Genomic DNA, 24,127 nt, shown 5'->3' on the forward strand with positions numbered 1-24,127 from the left:
GGACTTAGCCATCAGACGGTGAATATATCCTTTTTTTAAAAGATTGAGATTAAATAAAGACTTCCCGCAGAGTGTTTTATTTTCTCTTTCAGGATATTGCTAACAATATATTTCATACTTGCAAAATAAACGTATAAACTGTGTTTCATTTTTCCCTTGTATTTTTAGGTACACTGCTAAATTTTTATATTTGAATTTTTACTTTGATACTTATAATTTTCAGGTACACTGCAAAAATTCTATATTTGAATTTTTACTTTGATATCTTTGATACTTATAATTTTCAGGTACACTGCTAAACTTTTATATTTGAATTTTAACCTTGATACTTTGATAATTATAAACCTTATATTTAAATTGCGTTAGGCTTTCACGGCCATCGTCTAACTTATTAAACTGTTTATTCGGGCTGTTGGGCCGTTGTCTTCTGTTGAGATTTGTTCTCGACGTTTCGCCAACACTAGGGGTTGGCATCTTCTGGAGATGTTGATGCTTCGCTTGTAAGCAGAAACTGACGACGCGTTGTACTACGGAGGCAATATTTATAATTCCCACTCGAAACCAGTGGAGGGGAGGCGAGTGGGAATTATAAATATTGCCTCCGTAGTACAACGCGTCGTCAGTTTCAAGCGAAGCATCAACATCTCCAGAAGATGCCAACCCCTAGTGTTGGCGAAACGTCGAGAACAAATCTCAACAGAAGACAACGGCCCAACAGCCCGAATAAACAGTTTAATAACTTATATTTAAACTTTGAATCTAATACTTTGATATATATAACTTGTATGCTATTTCTTTTCTCTGTTCTCTTTCAGGTACACTGTTAAAACTTATAATTTCTATCTTTGAATTTTAATATTTTATTTTCTGGTACACTGTTAAAATTTGACTATTATTTTTCTGGCTTTAATATTCGTTGTTATTTTATTTACAGTTATTTAAAATTGGTTTATATTATTTATGCGTATTTATCACCACTTAAATTAACTTATAATATTTTCTATAGGTCCAATCGACTTAGAAAAATGTTCATAAAAATAATTGAATTTTTGACTCTAATTATTTTTACAGTGTAGTTCTTCCCCTTTTTATTGTTGATTATCCCGATTGGCATAACAACCGACATTCCTGTCCTTATCCCGAGTCTCTAGCTCAACTCCTTCCCACTTCAAGTAATTTTGACAAGTGACATTTCCTATACTTATTAATTTGAATTTTGGTTAAAATTGATTTATTGTTAATAACTAACGTGTATTACTTTTCAGATTCTTATTTTAAGACTAATTAGTATAATTATCCTCCAGATTTCCGGACCAGGAGATAATTATACCTTTCTTGCAGATTCTTAATATAAGTTCTGTTATATCTTTTCTAACCTTTATAATTACTGTTTAATAAACTTTATTTATTGTGTTATTCTTTAAAAAGGCAATTTTAATCCCTAGCTAAGTGTCCATAGCCCGTGACTATGGCCACCGACAGAGAACCTTATGCCCTTAGGTCACTCCAAGCGACGGCTAGAGCGGTTAACAGGCCTTCTCTCTCTCCAGACGGAGATGGGAGTTACACAAGTTACCGACATCCATGTCGTATCGGAACTAGTAACTATGTGGAATTTATATAGTTATCAGTTGTTATCCAACATTGCACAATGTTACGCAACATTGCGCAATGTTAGTCCGAACGCCCTTTGTTTGGATCTCGTCTTGAAAAAGACAAGATCTGTTGTTTGTTCTTATAGGACGAAGAAATAAAACAACAATATTTGGTAAAAAAACTCAGCCACAGAGTCTTTAGAAAATACGCAGAGCCCTTAGAGCAAAGTGCTCTAGGAGCGCCCGTAAAGGGCTAGAGAACGACTGACTCGAGATCCGAAAATGTCCCATATTTAAAGGTGTTTTAACTTTTATATGAGATTTTCGGATCTCTCGTCCAATCAAATTTAATTAAAGCTCCAGAAGGAAGGGCGATGCGCATCAGGGTGCGTATAAGTTGCACCAGGATGACCTTCCCCCCGCTTTGGAGACTCGGAGGCTGATAAAAAAAACTGATTTTATTAAAAACATTTCAAAAACATACAGATACTAATTGAAACATAAAAGTAAAAAAAATGTTTACAAAAACATATAGATACTAATTGAAACACAAAGCAGAAATTGTTTAAATTTACATTACTTACAGTTTCTAACAACTACACCGCACTACACTCGCGTAGCACGCACTTACACTCGCGTAGCGCGCACTTGCACTGCACAAAAACACTCACAGGCGGTGGTCGGTGTCGTGGACAGCATCTGCAGGTCCATCCTCGACGACGTGCTCCTCTACGGCGGCTTCGTCCCCTCTAGCTCTACATTTCCCATCTGCATGTCGCCGGTGTGTCGTAGGCGAGTTTGCCTGAGCCTCCGTGGTGCTCTGGACCACATAATGGTAGGGCAAGCAGTGACTGGCTACTGCGGAGACATCCATTGCATCAGGTACTTAGCATCAAGTAGGCTGGCTCGTCGGAGATGTGGCACATCGACGGTTTCAGGGCTGCAGAAGGTGGATATCGGCATGTTAGTTTGGTGTACTAACATCCGATGCTTCTCCCCGCTGTTTTCTTGAGTGGTTTTGATGCAGGCCTCGTGTTAGAACTTTTGCGATTTTCGATCGCGGAGCATGAGAACTCTGACATCTCGGAGTCGTGGTAGAGTTCGTTAAAAGGTTGGGCGCCATGTCGTATGGGAACTAGTAACTATGTGGAATTTATATAGTTATCAGTTGTTATCCAACATTGCACAATGTTACGCAACATTGCGCAATGTTAGTCCGAACGCTCTTTGTTTGGATCTCGTCTTGAAAAAGACAAGATCTGTTGTTTGTTCTTATAGGACGAAGAAATAAAACAACAATATTTGGTAAAAAAACTCAGCCACAGAGTCTTTAGAAAATACGCAGAGCCCTTAGAGCAAAGTGCTCTAGGAGCGCCCGTAAAGGGCTAGAGAACGACTGACTCGAGATCCGAAAATGTCCCATATTTAAAGGTGTTTTAACTTTTATATGAGATTTTCGGATCTCTCGTCCAATCAAATTTAATTAAAGCTCCAGAAGGAAGGGCGATGCGCATCAGGGTGCGTATAAGTTGCACCAGGATGACATCCACTGTCGTCGTAGCTAGAGTGGACCTATGAACTTATCCACTCTGCTATACGCTCTGCTCTAGGATATTTCGTGAAGTCGGTGTGCAAAACACCCTAGGCACTTATCCCTTATTCAAGTTGGGACGTTGAATTGTTCTTTTCGAAGAGTAAAATAAAACTAATTCGTAGAAAGCGAAGACAAAGCCTCAGAGTCTAAGGTAGGTGGAGCAGAGCCCCGCTAGTCGGCTCCCTAAAGTTTAGGGCTCTAGGAGAGACCGAGGTAGACTGTCTTTGGTTTCGATTCATTGTAGCGTTGGTTTTGTGTGTGGGTGTTTATCATCTGTGTTGGGTGTGTCCGATGTCCTGCTTTAGGCTTGAGCCTCTTCAGGACGTGTTTTCTTATTGGTGGGTGTGGCACTGGGATTTTGAGGTGTCCACTGGTGTTGCGGTGTTGTTGGTGGTTGTGTTGCTTTGCTAGTCCTGGACAATCGGGGGTGAAAGGGTTAGAAGTGAACGGTTCCTTTCAGAATATTTTTTGATCTAAAAACAGAATTAGTAAATATGTGAAATTTATATGTTTATTAATTTAAAAAATCAATTTAATTTTTGAGTGAATATCGCGGCGCGTGAGGGCAGCTGTGGACTGGTGACCTCGCAAACGACGGGGTATCGTTGTGCAATGGGATCGGAAAACCACAGAAAACCGATCCCCCCCCCGTCGGTGTCAGTTCGGAATGAACTTTCGGTATTATAATATACGGCGGTAATAGAGGGGAGTTGCCTCCTGTATGTCAATGTATTCATCCGGGAGTTCGTTGCTGGCGAGTTCCAGCAGAATAGTGGGTAGGAATGGGAGTTTGGGTTTGGGTCGTGGTCTGAATACATTGCCGAGGGACGAGCAGGTAGTTTTAAGAGTGCTTTGGGCTCTGAGGTTTTGGCCCCGGATGGTGCGAATTGTGTAACTCCTGCTCAGAGAGGTGAGCCTCTCATTAATGGGCTGGATGTTCGACAGGCGATGAATGAGTGCGGAGGGATAGTCTTGTCGTTTTCTGTTAAGTTTGCGTAAGATTCTCCTTTCCAGTGTGATTATTCTATTGTTGAGGTGCTTTGGCATCACAGCACAGATGCAAGATCTGTACTCGATAACCGGTCTGATGAATGTTTTGTAAGTATGGATAAGTGTTCGTGTTTGAGTGCGGCCGAATTTGCTAGTAAGAGCGTTGAGAAGTCCGAGCCGACTCCTAACCTTACCACAGGTTTTTTCGGCGTCGTCCCTCCAGTTAAGTGTCTGAGTAAACACTACGCCGAGGTAGTCGACCTGGTTGCGGAGTCGGAGTCGTTCTCCCCATAGACTCAAATTGTGCCTTTCGGTTATGATTGGTGTGATGTATTGGCTGCGGTATGGGTGTCTGAAAAGGATCATCTGTGTTTTGTTTGGGTTAGGTGTCACTCTCCATTTCTGGCACCATTGCTCGACAAGGCGCAGATGTTCTCGAGCGAACCTAAGTATGGAGTCGATGTGTGGTGTGGTAGTGAGAAGTGCCGTATCGTCTGCGTATAGCAAGGTAGTGGTATGTGTTTGTCTGGGATTGGGAAAGTCGCTGTTGTATATTGTGTAAAGTATTGGTGCCAACACGGAACCCTGAGGGACTCCCGCGGTGGGAGTGAAGGATGTAGAGTAACGATCACGCTCCTTGACTGTAATCTGACGTTGAGAGACGTATGAATGGATGAGTCTGACGAATGGAGTAGGTAGCCCGATGCTCACAAGTTTCTTGACAAGTCCCACATGCCAGACTTGGTCGAAGGCTTTTTGAACATCGAGGAAGATGCCTAGTGACATTTTGCCGTCGTTCAGACTTTGTGTGAGGTGTGTGACGATTTCAGTCAATGCCGTTTTTGTAGAGTACCCTTCTCTAAAGCCGAATTGGTATGGTGGGATGATGTTGTGTTCTGTGGCGAAGTCTACGAGTCTTTCTTTGAGGATCCTCTCGAAGACTTTCGCTAATGAGTTCAGAAGAGATATCGGCCTGTAAGAGTGTGGGTTGGTACGCGGCTTGCCCTTTTTCCAGAGCATAATTGTGTGTGCCACTTTCCATGGTTTTGGGAAGTAGCAGAGTTTAAGAGTGGCATTGACTATGTTCGTTAAGTATAGAGTGACGCTCAGCGGGAGGTGACGCACACAGTTCCTGGCAATCTTATCAGGCCCCGGTGCGTTTGATTTGCCGATTTGGCAGAATTGTATGAATGTTTGGTGATCCACAGGCGCCATGATTGGATGTTCATGGGGTGCCTGAGGGTCGAAAGGGGTTCTGAGCAGTCGTGTTATGTCTCTCACTGCGCGATCACAGAAGGCATGATCGAATCTCGGATCGTCGGGAGATATTAAGGTGTTCTGGAGGTGGGTTTTGAAAGCTTCTGCTTTCTGTTCGTTTGAATTAATAGTTATATTGTTCACCACAAGGTGAGAAGGATTGTTGGTTTTTTGTTTCGTTAGGCCTTTGAATTTTTGCCAGAATTTGCCGCTGTCACGGTAATCAAGACTGGAGGTCGCTGCAGCCCATTGTCTGGCCTGCAGATTGTTGACCTGCAGTTTGATCGCCGCAGACAGACGGTTATACTCTGTTTTGACGAGGGGATTGCGTGTGCGTTGGAATTGACGGAGGAGACGTCTTTTTTGTTTGATTTTATCGATAATGAACTGAGGTAGAGGTGGTTTGTTAGGGTTGATTACCCTATTAGGGACCGACAAATCAATTGCTTGATTTATCAGGTTAGTAATTTCCGTGATACCTCGGTCGATATCATCGGGGTACATAAAAAGATTGCCTAACTCTGGAGTGTTATTAGACAGGTATGTTTGGAAGAGTTCCCAGTTGGCGCGTTTGTAGTCTCTTATTACTTTAGGAGGGCTAGGAGGAGGAGGATTTAGTATCTGTTCCTTAACCAGCAGAGGAAGGTGATCCGACGTTATGGAATCGCCCAGGTAACACTCGTCAGCCAGTCGGTCAATTAAGTCGTATGTGCATACGATATGATCGATGACTGACAGGCCCTGCGCACCCACATAAGTCGGTTCACGGTTGCGAATGCGGTGTAGAGGGAGGTTAAGGAGCAAATCCGAGAGTACATTGCCTGCACGGTCTTTGGTTTGGAAATCAACTAATATTTATACATAATATTTTACAAGATTCCAAACCAAAAGACTAATGAAAAAATTGCAAAAGGAAGGAAGGCGGGGCGATGCGCGCCAAGAGTGCTCATTGGTCACTCTTGACCGAGCACTTGGCGACACCATGTCGCCCAGCCTGCTGAATTGTGATTGGTCAAATGGCAACAGTAATTGCAGCCAATCATAATTCAGAAGTCTGTTGCTCATTTTCTGAATTATCATTGGTCGAAATGCATCCGAGCTGCAGCCAATGATAATTCTGAAAATTGGGCATTGGTCGCCGTGCCTGGTCAATCGTAAAAAGGTCCAAAACGACCGTTACGATTGACCTACTTTTTTATGCATAAAAGAAGTGCACGACGGCCAGGAAATCAGACCGGGTCAGGATATGTCCGCTGGTCCAGCCTTCTAGGCAAGTAAGATCCTCTGGTTGATTCAGTTCCTAGAGAGTTCTTGTTTTCTTTCAGCTCACCTTTAAAACCCGGAACCTAACGTTCCACATCTTTAACTACGGTTTGTCTACAAACCACAGCGGCCATTTTTGAAGGATTTATCTATGCTTTTTGACTTAGTCAAATTTGCTAATAAATTCCTTTAAGAGCGTCGCCATTTTTCGCCGAATTAATCTGTGTTTTTCGACTTAGTCAAAATTCTGATTATTTCGGCATTCTTACAAGTCATGTAAGAAAATATTCTCTTACAGATTTGCTAAGTCCCTACTTAACGGGACTTAGTCACCGAACGTGCATATATCCTTTTACAAAGTTTTTTGAGATTAAATAAAGACTACCTTTTGTTGTTTTATTTTTTCTCTTTCAGGGATATATATATATATTGCTATATATTTACTTGTGAAAATAAACGATTTAAACTGTGTTTTATTTCCCCTTTTATTTCAGGTACACTGCAAACGTAAGTACTTGTACTTTGACTCTGATATATATGTATTTTGCTACTTGTATATTTAAACTCTAAATATAACTTTGATATATCTGTATATATAAACTTGTATGCTATTTCTTTTATTTGTTTCTTTCCCCAGGTACACTATTAAAATTACTTGTATTTCTTTGACTTTGATATATGTAATTGCTACTTATATATTTGAATATAACTCCTTGATATATATAACTTGTATACCATTTCTTTTATTTGTTTCTCTTTCCAGGTACACTATTAAAAATACTTATACTTTTTCCTATCTTTGAATTTATATTTTATTTTACACTGTTAAAAATTTCAATTTTTATTTTATTATTTTATGACCATAATATTTGTCGTTTATTTCATTTTCGAATTGATATATATTATTTATATTATTTATGCCTATTTGCCACTATTTGTTTATTTCCTACAGGTCCGATTGACTTATAAAATTCTGTTGAAAAATAATTTGAATTTTTGCCTGTAGTTATTTTTACAGTGTACTTCTTCCCCTTTTTATTGCTGATTATTCCGATTGGCATAACGACCGACATCCCAGTCCTTATCCCAAGTCCCTAGCTCAACTCCTTCCCACTCAAAATATTTTGACAGGTGACATTCTCCCTAGTTATTAATTTCAAATTTGTTTATATTTGATTTATTGTTAATAAATAACGTTCATTACTTTTCAGATTCTTAGTTTAGAACTAATTGGTATAATTATTCTCCCGATTTCCGGATCTGGAGATAATTATACGTCTCTTTCAGGTTCTTAATATAAGTTATATATTATATCATTTTCTTCTTGTTATATATACTGTGTACTTGTTTAATAAACTTTATTATTACTGTTTTATTATTTTAAAAAGGCATTAATCCCTAGCTAGGTCACAATGGCCTCCGACAGAGAGCCTTACTCTCTGAGGTCACTCCACCAAGCGACGGATAGAGCGGATAACTTGCCTTCTCCCTCTCTAGAAAGAGATGGGAGTTACTCTAGTTACCGACATGGCGCCCAACTCTACGATAGAACATCACCACACCCTGAGACAACGGAGTGCTCACCACCGCCTGCGACGTCAGGCCTTCCTTCCACAACGGAGACGACAGCCCCAAGTCCACCACAGCCTGCGACGTCAGGCAATGCAGATCTAACACAGATGCTAGCAGCCCTAACACAAGCAGTAACGGCCCTAACCCTGATGCAAGGACAGACGGTTAAGATTGAGTATCCACCAGCACCACCAGCACCAGCACCTACACCACGATGGAGACCAGCATTAAAGAAGTTCAGCGGAGCCGAACATGAGAGCCCGGAGGAATTCGCCGCAGCAGCCACGGACCACCTCCTGGAGATGGCGATCGAGAAGAGGCACTGGACGGCATATCTTCTAGAGCATGGCCTCGAAGGGGAGGCGGCTGCGTGGGCAAAAACACACACAGACACCAGGATGGACTACACTTCCTTCTTCAAAAGACTAATGGACCATTTCAGCCATTCGTCCAAATTCACCAAGTTGCTGGCCAAACTATACGGTCACAAACAAAGACAAGAAACAGCGGCAGAATTCATAAATCAGAAGATGGCCCTGTTCAACCGAGTTGCACCAGATACCCCAGACGAGGAGCGCTGCGAGATCATCCTCGACCAGTTGCGCCCTGAAATAAGGAAATACCTACGAGGCAATCCACCACGTACCGAGGAAGACCTACGGCGGACAGTGGACGAACTAGAAAGGGACATACGAGTCTCTACTCCCTCAGCATCAAACCAAAAACAAGAGAGACCGACTCCCAAGCCGGACCGTCCTCCACAGCCACAGCAGGACCGTCCACAGTATCCACCACGTCACGACCGCCCCAGACAATCCGAAACCCTTAATGAATGGCGCAACAGGGGTAATAACCGCAACCAAGGCGGTAATAGCAGCCACTACAACAATAACAATAACAACTCCAACCGTAATAACAACAATGACCGCAACCAACCCAACCAACAACAAGGAGGTCGCCCTACACCTCCACCAAGAAGTAATCCACCACGTCCAGACCAGGGAAACTCCGACGGGGGCACCGTCGAACACTAAGTCCCAAGACCAAGGTGCCCCAGCTGAACATCCTCCAGGTAGCCGCTGCTTCCTCACCACCACCCGAGATTTCCGTTGAAATCGACTCAGTCAGGATGATGGCCCTGATAGACTCCGGTGCAAGTCATAACTTCATCCGAGCGGGCCTTATCGAGACGGCAATGGTGCAGAACACTACTACCAGAGTCCAGCTGCCCAAAAGAAGCCAGTCACTCCACACTCTAGGCTTCGTAGAAGTGGACGTTCGCTTCTCCGACGAATTCACAAGCAGAATCCAATGCCAACTTGTAGATGATCTCCACCATGACCTGATTCTTGGCATGTCATGGCTGACGTCCGAGGGTGCCCTGATAGACCTCACCCGGAGGTGCATCCACGTAGGGACCGACAGCCGCCACATCTTGTTCTGGGAGTCGTCTACAAAACTAACATCTAGCAACAACGTCCACCTCCTACGAGACGACCAGGCCCCAAGTTTCGCAGTGACTGAAATCCAACAGCTTCTGAAAACGTACCAAGACGTTTTCGACGACAGAGTCCGTCAACCTACCACCAAGGCCACGCAGATGGCCATCAAACTGACTGACTCTACTCCCATCAACACCAGGCCGTATAAGTACTCCACGGCCAAAAAGAAAATAATGTACTCAGAGGTCCAGGACATGCTCTCGGCGGGCGTGATACGTCCAAGCAGAAGTCCGTACAACAGCCCAGTTGTAATCGTCACCAAGAAGGATGGAACTCCTCGATTTTGTGTCGATTACCGCAAAATCAATGCAATCACCGTGGTCGAGGTTTCAAACTTACCACCCATTCACGACAGCATAAAGGAACTAGGCTCAGCAAACATCTTTACCACCCTCGACCTGAAGAGCGGATTCTGGCAAATTCCGCTGGCCGAGGACAGCAAACAGATCACAGCTTTCAGCCTTCCTGATGGGTCCCAGTTTGAATTCACGGTGATGCCATTTGGGTTGAAGAACGGACCTGCAGCTTTTCAGAAGCTGGTGACCACCGTCTTCGCCGGCTTCGTGGACGAATTTGTAAAGGTATACATGGACGACATCATCGTCTACTCGTCCACCTGGGAGGAGCACCAAAAGCACCTCCACCTGGTCCTGGAACGTCTGCGCACTCACGGCCTGTGGGTGTCCTTAAAGAAATGCCAGTTCGCCGCCAAAGAACTGGACTACTTGGGCCATACCATCACTTCCACAAATACACAACCAATGGAAAGACATCGAGACAAGATCCAAGGGTTCACGACTCCAAAGACTCTCCGCCAACTGAGGTCTTTTATTGGCACTGCCAGCTGGCTACGAGACTTCGTACCAAACTTTGCGGAGATGGTGACCCCGCTGACTGATCTAACAGCGGGAAAACACCGTTTCCAATGGAACGAAGTAGCTGACAGGGCATTCAATAACATCAAGAATGCCATTGCCAATAAGTTGGAATTACAACGGCCAGATGCTAGCCTGCCCTTCAGCCTTCAGACGGACGCGTCTGAGATAGGTATGGGCGCCGTATTATTCCAAGGGGAACCTGACAACAGACGGATCATAGCATATGGTTCCACTAAGCTCAAACCAGCTGAGAAGAGGTACCATATTAATGAAAAAGAATGTCTCGCCGTCATATGGGCCCTAAAACGATTCAAGCATTTCCTGCAGGACCAGGCCTTTACACTATACACAGACAGCAGAGCTCTACTGTGGCTGGACCGCTACAAAACAGACAAAGCCAAGTTATCACGATGGGCTCTGCTGCTTCAAGAATTTAACTTCAAGGTGATCCACGTCGCCGGTAGAGACAACCAGCTGCCAGATCACTTATCACGCCATCCGACCACCGAGGAGGAGACGATCCACGACCCTGACGCTGAAGTCGACCGCCTAGCCTGGCCACAGCAACCAATGATGGAAGACAACACCTTCCCGTTGCTGTGCCTCCTAGAAGCCCAGGATGATGGTGCCAACCACCCAATCCTGGACGATCTCAATGATATGCCGCTGCAAGCACGCATCCAGAGGGCTCATCAAACCCACCATGGAGTGCAGCGATTCATTGCCCGTTGGCGTCGCATTCAGACCAGAGGACCTCGTGACGACGTCGAGTCAGGCCTCCTCGATGACTTCCTGGTAGAAAACGACACGGCATACTACCTCCAGGATGGCGAAAAACGACTCCTTGTCCCTGGTTGCTTCCGAACTGAGGTTCTGCAAGTTTACCACGACAGTGAGGAAGCCAACCATCCAGGACAAGAAGAGACGTGCAGAGCCATCCGAGAACTTTACTTCTGGCCCGGCATGTCCAAAGATATAGTAGATCACATCCGATCTTGCTTGAAGTGTGCCACTACAAAAGCATCCAAACGTCAACCTAGAGCTCCGATAGTTCCGAGGGCCCCCGTCAATCCATGGGAGAGGATCTCCTTCGATGTGCTAGGTCCCTATCCTCCTGCTCGAGGAACAAGGAACCGTTTCATCCTCCTGGCCACGGACTGCCTTAGCAACTGGGTTGAATACCGATGCACCACGTCAGCAAAATCCAAAGACATCACGTCCTTCCTTCAGGACGAGATCTGCAACCGATGGGGACGACCAAACACGATCATCACGGATAATGGCTCCCAGTTTCGAACACCAACCTGGGAGAGATTCCTGCGTCGTCATAATATCGAACACGAAAAGGCACCCATATACCACCAGAGGGCCAATCCCGTCGAACGCAGAGTACAAGAACTAAAGAAAGGACTACGGGCAAGAGTGTCATCGCCTGAAGACCCCCGATGGGACTCCTACGTCGGAGACGTCGTATTTACTCTTCGAACCAGAGCCAACGACGCCACCGGACAGACTCCAGCAGAGCTCCTACTCGGGTACAGGCCAAGACGAGCCCAGGAAACGAACTTTCAAATCAATCAGAGGGAGAATAGGGAACAGCGAGTCCAGCGAGCTGTCCAAAAAGCCACTATCTACGCCAGGAACCTGTTCCCGGATAATCCTGACGCTCGTCCTCCACCTCAGTACATTCCTGGACAACAGGTGTTGGTGAGGAACCACCAGAGAGGGAACTTTGGAGAGACCTGGACAGGACCCCATTCTATCATCAGGGCAGCCGGCAATCACACCTACGAAGTTCATCGAGACAACGACGTAGACCGGCTGATCCATGTTGACGACATCCGTCCCGCACCGCCTCCACGTGTCGACGCCATCGCCGCAGAAGACGCCGAGTGAAGAGTGCAAAGACATTATTTTTGTTTTTTCTCTTTCAGAGTCATTTTTATTTTTTTGCAATTAACTTAAACAATTGTTTGCTTTAAATTTAGATTTTTTGATACTTATTGTAAATATTGTTTTTCAATAAAGTAAAATCACCAGAAGGATCTTCGAAGCGGGGGCGATGTCGCCCAGCCTGCTGAATTGTGATTGGTCAAATGGCAACAGTAATTGCAGCCAATCATAATTCAGAAGTCTGTTGCTCATTTTCTGAATTATCATTGGTCGAAATGCATCCGAGCTGCAGCCAATGATAATTCTGAAAATTGGGCATTGGTCGCCGTGCCTGGTCAATCGTAAAAAGGTCCAAAACGACCGTTACGATTGACCTACTTTTTTATGCATAAAAGAAGTGCACGACGGCCAGGAAATCAGACCGGGTCAGGATATGTCCGCTGGTCCAGCCTTCTAGGCAAGTAAGATCCTCTGGTTGATTCAGTTCCTAGAGAGTTCTTGTTTTCTTTCAGCTCACCTTTAAAACCCGGAACCTAACGTTCCACATCTTTAACTACGGTTTGTCTACAAACCACGGCGGCCATTTTTGAAGGATTTATCTATGCTTTTTGACTTAGTCAAATTTGCTAATAAATTCCTTTAAGAGCGTCGCCATTTTTCGCCGAATTAATCTGTGTTTTTCGACTTAGTCAAAATTCTGATTATTTCGGCATTCTTACAAGTCATGTAAGAAAATATTCTCTTACAGATTTGCTAAGTCCCTACTTAACGGGACTTAGCCCCGTATTTATAGTCGGTACTCAAGCCCGTGCTTGAGCATGTGCTCCGCCAAGTCGAACTTACGTCAAAGTCATGCTCAAGTATTTGTTGTGTTCTATAAACGATACTTCGGGTATTCTCGTACAAGGTTGATCTCAAGCACGCAAAATTAGTACAGTAAAAGTAAGTTTCGAATAAATATCGAATAAAAAGAAGATTCTGTCAATTTTATCATAATTGTGACTAAACTTTTAGCGCCAAATTTAGTTTATGCTTTAGCCCGCGCAAAGTTGGTTTATAGTATAGTATACTTACTGAAATTTTGTGTTTGGTATTAATATTTTGTGTTTGAAATTAATATTGGATTAACTATTTTAAGGTATGTAATATATTATAAAAAATATTTATTCTAGAGAATTAATTTCCATTTTGTTACTGTGTCTGAGGCATAATTTTAGATGTTCAATATATGCTTACATGTATATTTGTTTTTGGATATATTTATATGTGTGTAATGCGTTACAATCATTATAATTATATTGTCTGTATAAGCCGTACGCTAAATAAATTGGTTATCTAAATTTTAGATGAGTGGAAATGGCATGAAATATGCACCTTACTCAACAAAGGAAAAAGTTCTCCTAATCCAGCTGGTAACTGAAAACGGTGTGGTAGAGAATAAAAGGACAGACGGTGCTTCGACAATGGAGAAAAAGATGGCTTGGGAGTTAATAACAAGAAATTATAACTGCCAGCCTGAGGTCAACAACATCAGGACCAGCGACCAGCTTCGAAAATTGTGGAACAACCTAAAACAAAGGTAGAATACTTTTATTAGTTTAAGCAAATGCTTAAGTATTGACCAATAATTTTTTTATCATAGGAAACGCAAAGAAACAACAGCACTGCGTCACAGCATGTTAGCTACAGGTGGTGGTCCCCCGATGAAGCCAGAGTGTGATGCAGTGCTGGAGTTAGTTGAAGAGGCTGGTCCCAATATAGACGTCAGCATCGACTGTTCTTTTGATAGCACAGCAGTCTTTGAAAAAGGTAAATGTACTAAATTTGTAACTGTGCTTTACTCATAGTATAATTGTAGGCCAAAAACAGTTCAACCAGCTAGGAAGCTCAATAGCAGGACCATCAGTAGCCTCTGACCCCCCTCACTTCTTTCCCACTACAGAGTTCAAAGAAATGGACTTGTTATGTAAGTATGATGTAATAATTTTGAGCAGTCTTCCTGTACACTTAATAATAGTTTCAGGTAATACTTGTAGTGTGACACCTGCTGTTCATACAGAAGAGGATGATGATGATATGCTTCAAAGTGGTAAGTGTTTTAAATGTAGTTAAAGCCATATGTACTTAACAATAATATCAATTTTAGCAAACACTCCTACTTCTAGTAGGGCACTGGGTGCTATACCACAAATATTGTCTGAAAATAAACAACGGTCCAAGAAAATGAGGGATACCATCAGACAGCAAGACGAGATTCACAGGATGAAAATGAAGATTTTGGAAGAAGATATGCTGAGGGCAAAAGCCTTAAGAGAAGCAGCTGAGAAGGAGAGGCAGAGAGCTACTGATGAAGCTGAATTAGCTTCATTGAAGTTAATAGACTATAAAAAAGGGTAATTATAGATTTTATCATGTTTGACTTGTTACTAGAATTTGGCTATAATTAATTGTATATTTTCAGGCGCTAGAAGATCTTTTTCCTTTGTTGGGTACTCTGCATTTTTAGAGAGAATGTTAGGAATAAGCCACAATATATTTATTTACATATTTTATTTACTGATTTTTTTCAATCTATATGACCAGAGGGCTGTTATCATAGATACAAAATTGTGATTTATTTTCAGAAAATAAATCACAATTTTGTATTTTTGGTAACAATATCTGGTCATAGACATCAAAACATCAGTAACTATAACATATAAATAAACATTGTGGCTTATTCCCAACTGAAGATAGTGTTAACTCAGTCTTACAGTGGCCTTTTCACTTTCGGAGCACTGAATGTCAGAGGAGGGTCTGTTTTAGCAGGTAGGCATTTGACGTAGAATCAGCGACGAGAGGGCGTTTTAAAGTACCTCGGGAACTATCGCCGGGACTACGAAGAATGAATCCTGCACTAAGGTCAGTCAGGCGGCGTACTGGACTGAGATGTCTTTTGAAGATTTCAGACTCCCCCTCTATAAAGACGAAAAAAAATTAAAAAAAAAAATATACTTTGTGTTGTAAAATCATGGTTATTTTCTTTCTATTCTCCTTCCTGTTTATTTTATTTCTAGATAGTATTTAATGTAGATTTAAGGTTCTTAATATTTTAATTTCAGCTGGTAAGATATGGTTTTACCTTTTTATTTGTTGTATAGTCTTTTGTTTTTAGATTATGTATGTTTCTCTTTCAGTTTTTTTAAGTATTGATTGCTACATAGATCATATTTTATTGTTGTTTACTGAAAATTATTAAAATACTGAGTTTGCATAATTTTTAGTAAATTGCTGCCACTGCAATATATACATGTATATATACATATGTATATATATATATATATATATATATATATATATATATATATAATTACATCATTTTTTTGTAATGTTCTAATTGTTTACAGTTTACTCCTGATGAAGCTATAAAATAAAATAATCTATTTTATATTGTATTTAATTATAACTGTATAATTTTTTAAATAAAGAATATTAATATTCTAAATTTGTATAATTTTTATTTGGTAAGGAAAGGTTTTATGAAAGGAATAAACACTTAATTAAAAGGAGGGAAACTCCTTGTACTCAGTAAAGACATACTTGCTTAAGTTGTCTGAGCATAGTGAGTGAAAAACCCTCATTTATTTTAAATTAAAACATAAAAAAATACATTTTTATAAATAAGACAAAAACATACTATATTTAACATAATATAAGTATTCAATAATGTATTCTCAAAATAAACAACTTTGAATTGAACTGAACAAAGATTAGATATAAGAAAGAAATAAAATAAAATATTGAAATTTTAAAAATAAAAAATTGGAAAAATAAATCATGAACAAAACGTGTAATCAAGCTAATTATAATGATGCTGATATTTTGAGAAATAAGATAAAACATACTACAGCTAACATAATGCAAGTATTCAATAATGTATTCTCAAACTAAACAAACAAATGCCAATTGAACAAAGGTTAGATATAAGGAATACAATTAAATATTGAAATTTTAAAAATTAAAAGAACAAATCATGAATAAAAAGTTTTATCAAGCTAATGATGATGCTAACATATATCTACCTATAATAAGATAAGTATTCAATAATGTATTTTAATTCTTATGCAAAATATTGGTGAATAAAATGTCTCCTAAAATTTAAACCTCGTTCCACATCATTAACATTTCTATTTACTGGCACATCAATATTTTCTACAAAATCATCATCATCATTATTATTTTCTTGTAAACCTATATTATAAAGTACTGCTGTAGCACATATTATTGCAAGAGATGTATTTAATTTAGTTTGTAGACCTCGTTGAAGACAAGGAAACCGTCTTTTCCAGGTTCCAAATAGCCTTTCAACAACATTTCTTGTTCTTATATGTGCACTATTATACCTATTTTCTTGATCATTACCTAAAAAGAGATATCCATCAAATAACCTATTTTTTAGGCAATTATCAATAAATACCTGGCTGTAATACTGGAGTAAGTAGATAGTGTCTGCATGCATATCCACTGTCACCTATTAATAATCCTGGAATTTCACCTCTTTCCATTCTAACTCGTAATGCACTTCGATCAAATATCAAGCTGTCATGACTTGATCCGGGATGTCGAACAACAATATCCATAATCTCTCTTCTAGGACCTGAAACAACCTGCAATTTATTTATATAATGAGGGCCTGGATAAGAAAGATCAATCTATACCTGCACATTTAATGAAAAAAAGCCTTTTCTATTACGAAATACTTCCCCATTATTACCACCTGGATTAGATATCTTGATGTGGGTGCAATCAATACACCCAGAAACATTTGGAAAATAGGCAACCTCATAAAAACTTGTTATATTCCTCCTAAATCCTTGTCCAGTATGGGGAAACCCTACAAAATCATTTAAACGTTGAGCTATTAATATTGATACCTTTTTAATGGTGTTGCTTATTGTCGATTGACTAATACCCCGCAAATCACCAGATACAACCTGAAAATTAGATGTAGCATAAAATCTTAAACAAATTAACAATTGTAATATTGGAGGTATTGGTAAACCACGATTGTCTGCTTTTCGTAGACCTTCAAATACCAGAGGCAGAATGGTATCTGCAACGGTATCTTTGTTGAAACGATACCGTTGACGAAATTCAACATCGCGGTAAAACTCCATGGGATTTTCCATATCACGAATATATCGTTTTGGTATACGTTCCGGCTGATTTCCTTCTTCAATATGATCAATAAACTCTAAAAATTCTTCAACTTCGTCATACATTTTTTATTGTAATGAGAAAAACAAAAAAAATATATTGGAAGCGAATCGGAAAACAAATTTAACAAATATAAACAACAAAAGTTAGGTTAGGATCCCGTGCTCAAGGCAGGTCGATCCGATGCTTGAGTACGAGCTGTCATTTCTGCGTACTCAAGCTCGATTTCGTACTTGAGAACGGTTTATAGAACACAAATTTCATTCAAGGTCGACCTCAAGCATCGACCGATACTTGAGCATCGACTATAAATATGGGCCTTAGCCCCGTATTTATAGTCGGTACTCAAGCCCGTGCTTGAGCATGTGCTCCGCCAAGTCGAACTTACGTCAAAGTCATGCTCAAGTATTTGTTGTGTTCTATAAACGATACTTCGGGTATTCTCGTACAAGGTTGATCTCAAGCACGAAAAATTAGTACGGTAAAAGTAAGTTTCGAATAAATATCGAATAAAAAGAAGATTCTGTCAATTATATCATAATTGTGACTAAACTTTTAGCGCCAAATTTAGTTTATGCTTTAGCCCGCGCAAAGTTGGTTTATATAGTATACTTACTGAAATTTTGTTTGGTATTAATATTTTGTGTTTGAAATTAATATTGGATTAACTATTTTAAGGTATGTAATATATTATAAAAAATATTTATTCTAGAGAATTAATTTCCATTTTGTTACTGTGTCTGAGGCATAATTTTAGATGTTCAATATATGCTTACATGTATATTTGTTTTTGGATATATTTATATGTGTGTAATGCATTACAATCATTATAATTATATTGTCTGTATAAGACGTACGCTAAATAAATTGGTTATCTAAATTTTAGATGAGTGGAAATGGCATGAAATATGCACCTTACTCAACAAAGGAAAAAGTTCTCCTAATCCAGCTGGTAACTGAAAACGGTGTGGTAGAGAATAAAAGGACAGACGGTGCTTCGACAATGGAGAAAAAGATGGCTTGGGAGTTAATAACAAGAAATTATAACTGCCAGCCTGAGGTCAACAACATCAGGACCAGCGACCAGCTTCGAAAATTGTGGAACAACCTAAAACAAAGGTAGAATACTTTTATTAGTTTAAGCAAATGCTTAAGTATTGACCAATAATTTTTTTATCATAGGAAACGCAAAGAAACAACAGCACTGCGTCACAGCATGTTAGCTACAGGTGGTGGTCCCCCGATGAAGCCAGAGTGTGATGCAGTGCTGGAGTTAGTTGAAGAGGCTGGTCCCAATATAGACGTCAGTATCGACTGTTCTTTTGATAGCACAGCAGTCTTTGAAAAAGGTAAATGTACTAAATTTGTAACTGTGCTTTACTCATAGTATAATTGTAGGCCAAAAACAGTTCAACCAGCTAGGAAGCTCAATAGCAGGACCATCAGTAGCCTCTGACCCCCCTCACTTCTTTCCCACTACAGAGTTCAAAGAAATGGACTTGTTATGTAAGTATGATGTAATAATTTTGAGCAGTCTTCCTGTACACTTAATAATAGTTTCAGGTAATACTTGTAGTGTGACACCTGCTGTTCATACAGAAGAGGATGATGATGATGTGCTTCAAAGTGGTAAGTGTTTTAAATGTAGTTAAAGCCATATGTACTTAACAATAATATCAATTTTAGCAAACACTCCTACTTCTAGTAGGGCACTGGGTGCTATACCACAAATATTGTCTGAAAATAAACAACGGTCCAAGAAAATGAGGGATACCATCAGACAGCAAGACGAGATTCACAGGATGAAAATGAAGATTTTGGAAGAAGATATGCTGAGGGCAAAAGCCTTAAGAGAAGCAGCTGAGAAGGAGAGGCAGAGAGCTACTGATGAAGCTGAATTAGCTTCATTGAAGTTAATAGACTATAAAAAAGGGTAATTATAGATTTTATCATGTTTGACGTTACTAGAATTTGGCTATAATTAATTGTATATTTTCAGGCGCTAGAAGATCTTTTTCCTTTGTTGGGTACTCTGCATTTTTAGAGAGAATGTTAGGAATAAGCCACAATATATTTATTTACATATTTTATTTACTGATTTTTTTCAATCTATATGACCAGAGGGCTGTTATCATAGATACAAAATTGTGATTTATTTTCAGAAAATAAATCACAATTTTGTATTTTTGGTAACAATATCTGGTCATAGACATCAAAACATCAGTAACTATAACATATAAATAAACATTGTGGCTTATTCCCAACTGAAGATAGTGTTAACTCAGTCTTGCAGTGGCCTTTTCACTTTCGGAGCACTGAATGTCAAGGAGGGTCTGTTTTAGCAGGTAGGCATTTGACGTAGAATCAGCGACGAGAGGGCGTTTTAAAGTACCTCGGGAACTATCGCTGGGACTACGAAGAATGAATCCTGCACTAAGGTCAGTCAGGCGGCGTCCTGGACTGAGATGTCTTTTGAAGATTTCAGACCCCCCCTCTATAAAGACGAAAAAAAAATAAAAAAAAAAAATATACTTTGTGTTGTAAAATCATGGTTATTTTCTTTCTATTATCCTTCCTGTTTATTTTATTTCTAGATAGTATTTAATGTAGATTTAAGGTTCTTAATATTTTAATTTCAGCTGGTAAGATATGGTTTTACCTTTTTATTTGTTGTATAGTCTTTTGTTTTTAGATTATGTATGTTTCTCTTTCAGTTTTTTTAAGTATTGATTGCTACATAGATCATATTTTTATGTTGTTTACTGAAAATTATTAAAATACTGAGTTTGCATAATTTTTAGTAAATTGCTGCCACTGCAATATATACATGTATATATACATATGTATATATATATATATATATATATATATATATATATATATAAGAAATACTGGATATTATTGACTGTCTATATAAACAAAGAAAGCAGTTTATTAGGGAAATTATTTATATGTGTGTTTTCAATGTTGTGTCGTAGCTTTACACAGATAATCTCAACGACTAGTAAGTTGTAATGATAATTTGAGATATGTTGTAAATATTTACACTTTCTTCTAATTACAGTGTCCTGAAGAAGGAATAAAGTAATTCCGAAAGCTCGACCAAAAGTCAAAAGAGTGTTTCTATAACATCCTGGCCAAACCTACTGACTGCATCCCTAATAAACTGCTTTCTTTGTTTATATATATATATATATATATATAATTACATCATTTTTTTGTAATGTTCTAATTGTTTTACAGTTTACTCCTGATGAAGCTATAAAATAAAATAATCTATTTTATATTGTATTTAATTATAACTGTATAATTTTTTAAATAAAGAATATTAATATTCTAAATTTGTATAATTTTTATTTGGTAAGGAAAGGTTTTATGAAAGGAATAAACACTTAATTAAAAGGAGGGAAACTCCTTGTACTCAGTAAAGACATACTTGCTTAAGTTGTCTGAGCATAGTGAGTGAAAAACCCTCATTTATTTTAAATTAAAACATAAAAAAATACATTTTTATAAATAAGACAAAAACATACTATATTTAACATAATATAAGTATTCAATACTGTATTCTTAAAATAAACAACTTTGAATGAACTGAACAAAGATTAGATATAAGAAAGAAATAAAATAAAATATTGAAATTTTAAATGATAATCATTCTGACATTTTGAGAAATAAGATAAAACATACTACATCTAACATAATACAAGTATTCAATAATGTATTATCAAACTAAACAAACAAATGCCAATTGAAAAAAGCTTGTGTATAAGGAAGCAATGAAATAAACTATTGAAATTTTAAAAATAAAAAATTGGAAGAACAAATCATGAACAAGAAGTGTAATCAAGCTAATTATAATGATGCTGATATTTTGAGAAATAAGATAAAACATACTACAGCTAACATAATGCAAGTATTCAATAATGTATTCTCAAACTAAACAAACAAATGCCAATTGAACAAAGGTTAGATATAAGGAATACAATTAAATATTGAAATTTTAAAAATTAAAAGAACAAATCATGAATAAAAAGTGTTATCAAGCTAATGATGATGCTAACATATATCTACCTATAATAAGATAAGTATTCAATAATGTATTTTAATTCTTATGCAAAATATTGGTGAATAAAATGTCTCCTAAAATTTAAACCTCGTTCCACATCATTAACATTTCTATTTACTGGCACATCAATATTTTCTACAAAATCATCATCATCATTATTTTCTCGTAAACCTATATTATAAAGTACTGCTGTAGCACATATTATTGCAAGAGATGTATTTAATTTAGTTTGTAGACCTCGTTGAAGACAAGGAAACCGTCTTTTCTAGGTTCCAAATAGCCTTTCAACAACATTTCTTGTTCTTATATGTGCACTATTATACCTATTTTCTTGATCATTACCTAAAAAGAGATATCCATCAAATAACCTATTTTTTAGCCAATTATCAATAAATACCTGGCTGTAATACTGGAGTAAGTAGATAGTGTCTGCATGCATATCCACTGTCACCTATTAATAATCCTGGAATTTCACCTCTTTCCATTCTAACTCGTAATGCACTTCGATCAAATATCAAGCTGTCATGACTTGATCCGGGATGTCGAACAACAATATCCATAATCTCTCTTCTAGGACCTGAAACAACCTGCAATTTATTTATATAATGAGGGCCTGGATAAGAAAGATCAATCTATACCTGCACATTTAATGAAAAAAAGCCTTTTCTATTACGAAATACTTCCCCATTATTACCACCTGGATTAGATATCTTGATGTGGGTGCAATCAATACACCCAGAAACATTTGGAAAATAGGCAACCTCATAAAAACTTGTTATATTCCTCCTAAATCCTTGTCCAGTACGGGGAAACCCTACAAAATCATTTAAACGTTGAGCTATTAATATTGATACCTTTTTAATGGTGTTGCTTATTGTCGATTGACTAATACCCCGCAAATCACCAGATACAACCTGAAAATTAGATGTAGCATAAAATCTTAAACAAATTAACAATTGTAATATTGGAGGTATTGGTAAACCACGATTGTCTGCTTTTCGTAGACCTTCAAATACCAGAGGCAGAATGGTATCTGCAACGGTATCTTTGTTGAAACGATACCGTTGACGAAATTCAACATCGCGGTAAAACTCCATGGGATTTTCCATATCACGAATATATCGTTTTGGTATACGTTCCGGCTGATTTCCTTCTTCAATATGATCAATAAACTCTAAAAATTCTTCAACTTCGTCATACATTTTTTATTGTAATGAGAAAAACAAAAAAAATATATTGGAAGCGAATCGGAAAACAAATTTAACAAATATAAACAACAAAAGTTAGGTTAGGATCCCGTGCTCAAGGCAGGTCGATCCGATGCTTGAGTACGAGCTGTCATTTCTGCGTACTCAAGCTCGATTTCGTACTTGAGAACGGTTTATAGAACACAAATTTCATTCAAGGTCGACCTCAAGCATCGACCGATACTTGAGCATCGACTATAAATATGGGCCTTAGTCACCGAACGTGCATATATCCTTTTACAAAGTTTTTTGAGATTAAATAAAGACTACCTTTTGTTGTTTTATTTTTTCTCTTTCAGGGATATATATATTGCTATATATTTACTTGTGAAAATAAACGATTTAAACTGTGTTTTATTTCCCCTTTTATTTCAGGTACACTGCAAACGTAAGTACTTGTACTTTGACTCTGATATATATGTATTTTGCTACTTGTATATTTAAACTCTAAATATAACTTTGATATATCTGTATATATAAACTTGTATGCTATTTCTTTTATTTGTTTCTTTCCCCAGGTACACTATTAAAATTACTTGTATTTCTTTGACTTTGATATATGTAATTGCTACTTATATATTTGAATATAACTCCTTGATATATATAACTTGTATACCATTTCTTTTATTTGTTTCTCTTTCCAGGTACACTATTAAAAATACTTATACTTTTTCCTATCTTTGAATTTATATTTTATTTTACACTGTTAAAAATTTCAATTTTTATTTTATTATTTTATGACCATAATATTTGTCGTTTATTTCATTTTCGAATTGATATATATTATTTATATTATTTATGCCTATTTGCCACTATTTGTTTATTTCCTACAGGTCCGATTGACTTATAAAATTCTGTTGAAAAATAATTTGAATTTTTGCCTGTAGTTATTTTTACAGTGTACTTCTTCCCCTTTTTATTGCTGATTATTCCGATTGGCATAACGACCGACATCCCAGTCCTTATCCCAAGTCCCTAGCTCAACTCCTTCCCACTCAAAATATTTTGACAGGTGACATTCTCCCTAGTTATTAATTTCAAATTTGTTTATATTTGATTTATTGTTAATAA

The 24,127-nt window shown here is 38.4% G+C and overlaps 2 protein-coding genes and 1 long non-coding RNA gene across 4 annotated transcripts; all 3 read left to right on the forward strand.

The window, feature by feature from the left end:
• Window positions 1-13,509: 13,509 nt before the first annotated feature.
• On the forward strand, window positions 13,510-15,487 carry LOC140433284 (uncharacterized). Of its 2 annotated transcripts, XM_072521313.1 has the most exons (7): window positions 13,512-13,682; window positions 13,891-14,123; window positions 14,187-14,353; window positions 14,403-14,510; window positions 14,562-14,633; window positions 14,691-14,937; window positions 15,006-15,487. In XM_072521313.1, exons 2-7 carry the CDS (start codon window positions 13,891-13,893, stop codon window positions 15,010-15,012), a joined length of 834 nt encoding a protein of 277 aa, XP_072377414.1. In that variant the 5' UTR covers window positions 13,512-13,682; the 3' UTR covers window positions 15,013-15,487. The 2 variants fall into 2 exon arrangements, with proteins under 2 accessions (XP_072377413.1, XP_072377414.1); XM_072521312.1 differs by having other exon boundaries at window positions 13,510-13,682; window positions 14,403-14,633.
• A 2,850-nt stretch (window positions 15,488-18,337) lies between these two features.
• LOC140433285 (uncharacterized) lies at window positions 18,338-19,043 on the forward strand. Its single transcript, XR_011949917.1, has 3 exons — window positions 18,338-18,418; window positions 18,627-18,859; window positions 18,923-19,043. It is a non-coding gene; the product is annotated as an uncharacterized lncRNA (long non-coding RNA).
• A 12-nt stretch (window positions 19,044-19,055) lies between these two features.
• On the forward strand, window positions 19,056-20,019 carry LOC140433286 (uncharacterized). Its single transcript, XM_072521314.1, has 5 exons — window positions 19,056-19,089; window positions 19,139-19,246; window positions 19,298-19,369; window positions 19,427-19,673; window positions 19,740-20,019. The coding sequence occupies exons 2-5, from the start codon at window positions 19,234-19,236 to the stop codon at window positions 19,744-19,746; spliced, it is 339 nt and encodes a 112-aa protein (XP_072377415.1). The 5' UTR covers window positions 19,056-19,089; window positions 19,139-19,233; the 3' UTR covers window positions 19,747-20,019.
• The last annotated feature ends 4,108 nt before the right edge of the window (window positions 20,020-24,127 follow it).

Source organism: Diabrotica undecimpunctata, chromosome 2 (genome assembly GCF_040954645.1).
Source record: "Diabrotica undecimpunctata isolate CICGRU chromosome 2, icDiaUnde3, whole genome shotgun sequence".
NCBI classification, from domain to species: domain Eukaryota; kingdom Metazoa; phylum Arthropoda; class Insecta; order Coleoptera; family Chrysomelidae; genus Diabrotica; species Diabrotica undecimpunctata.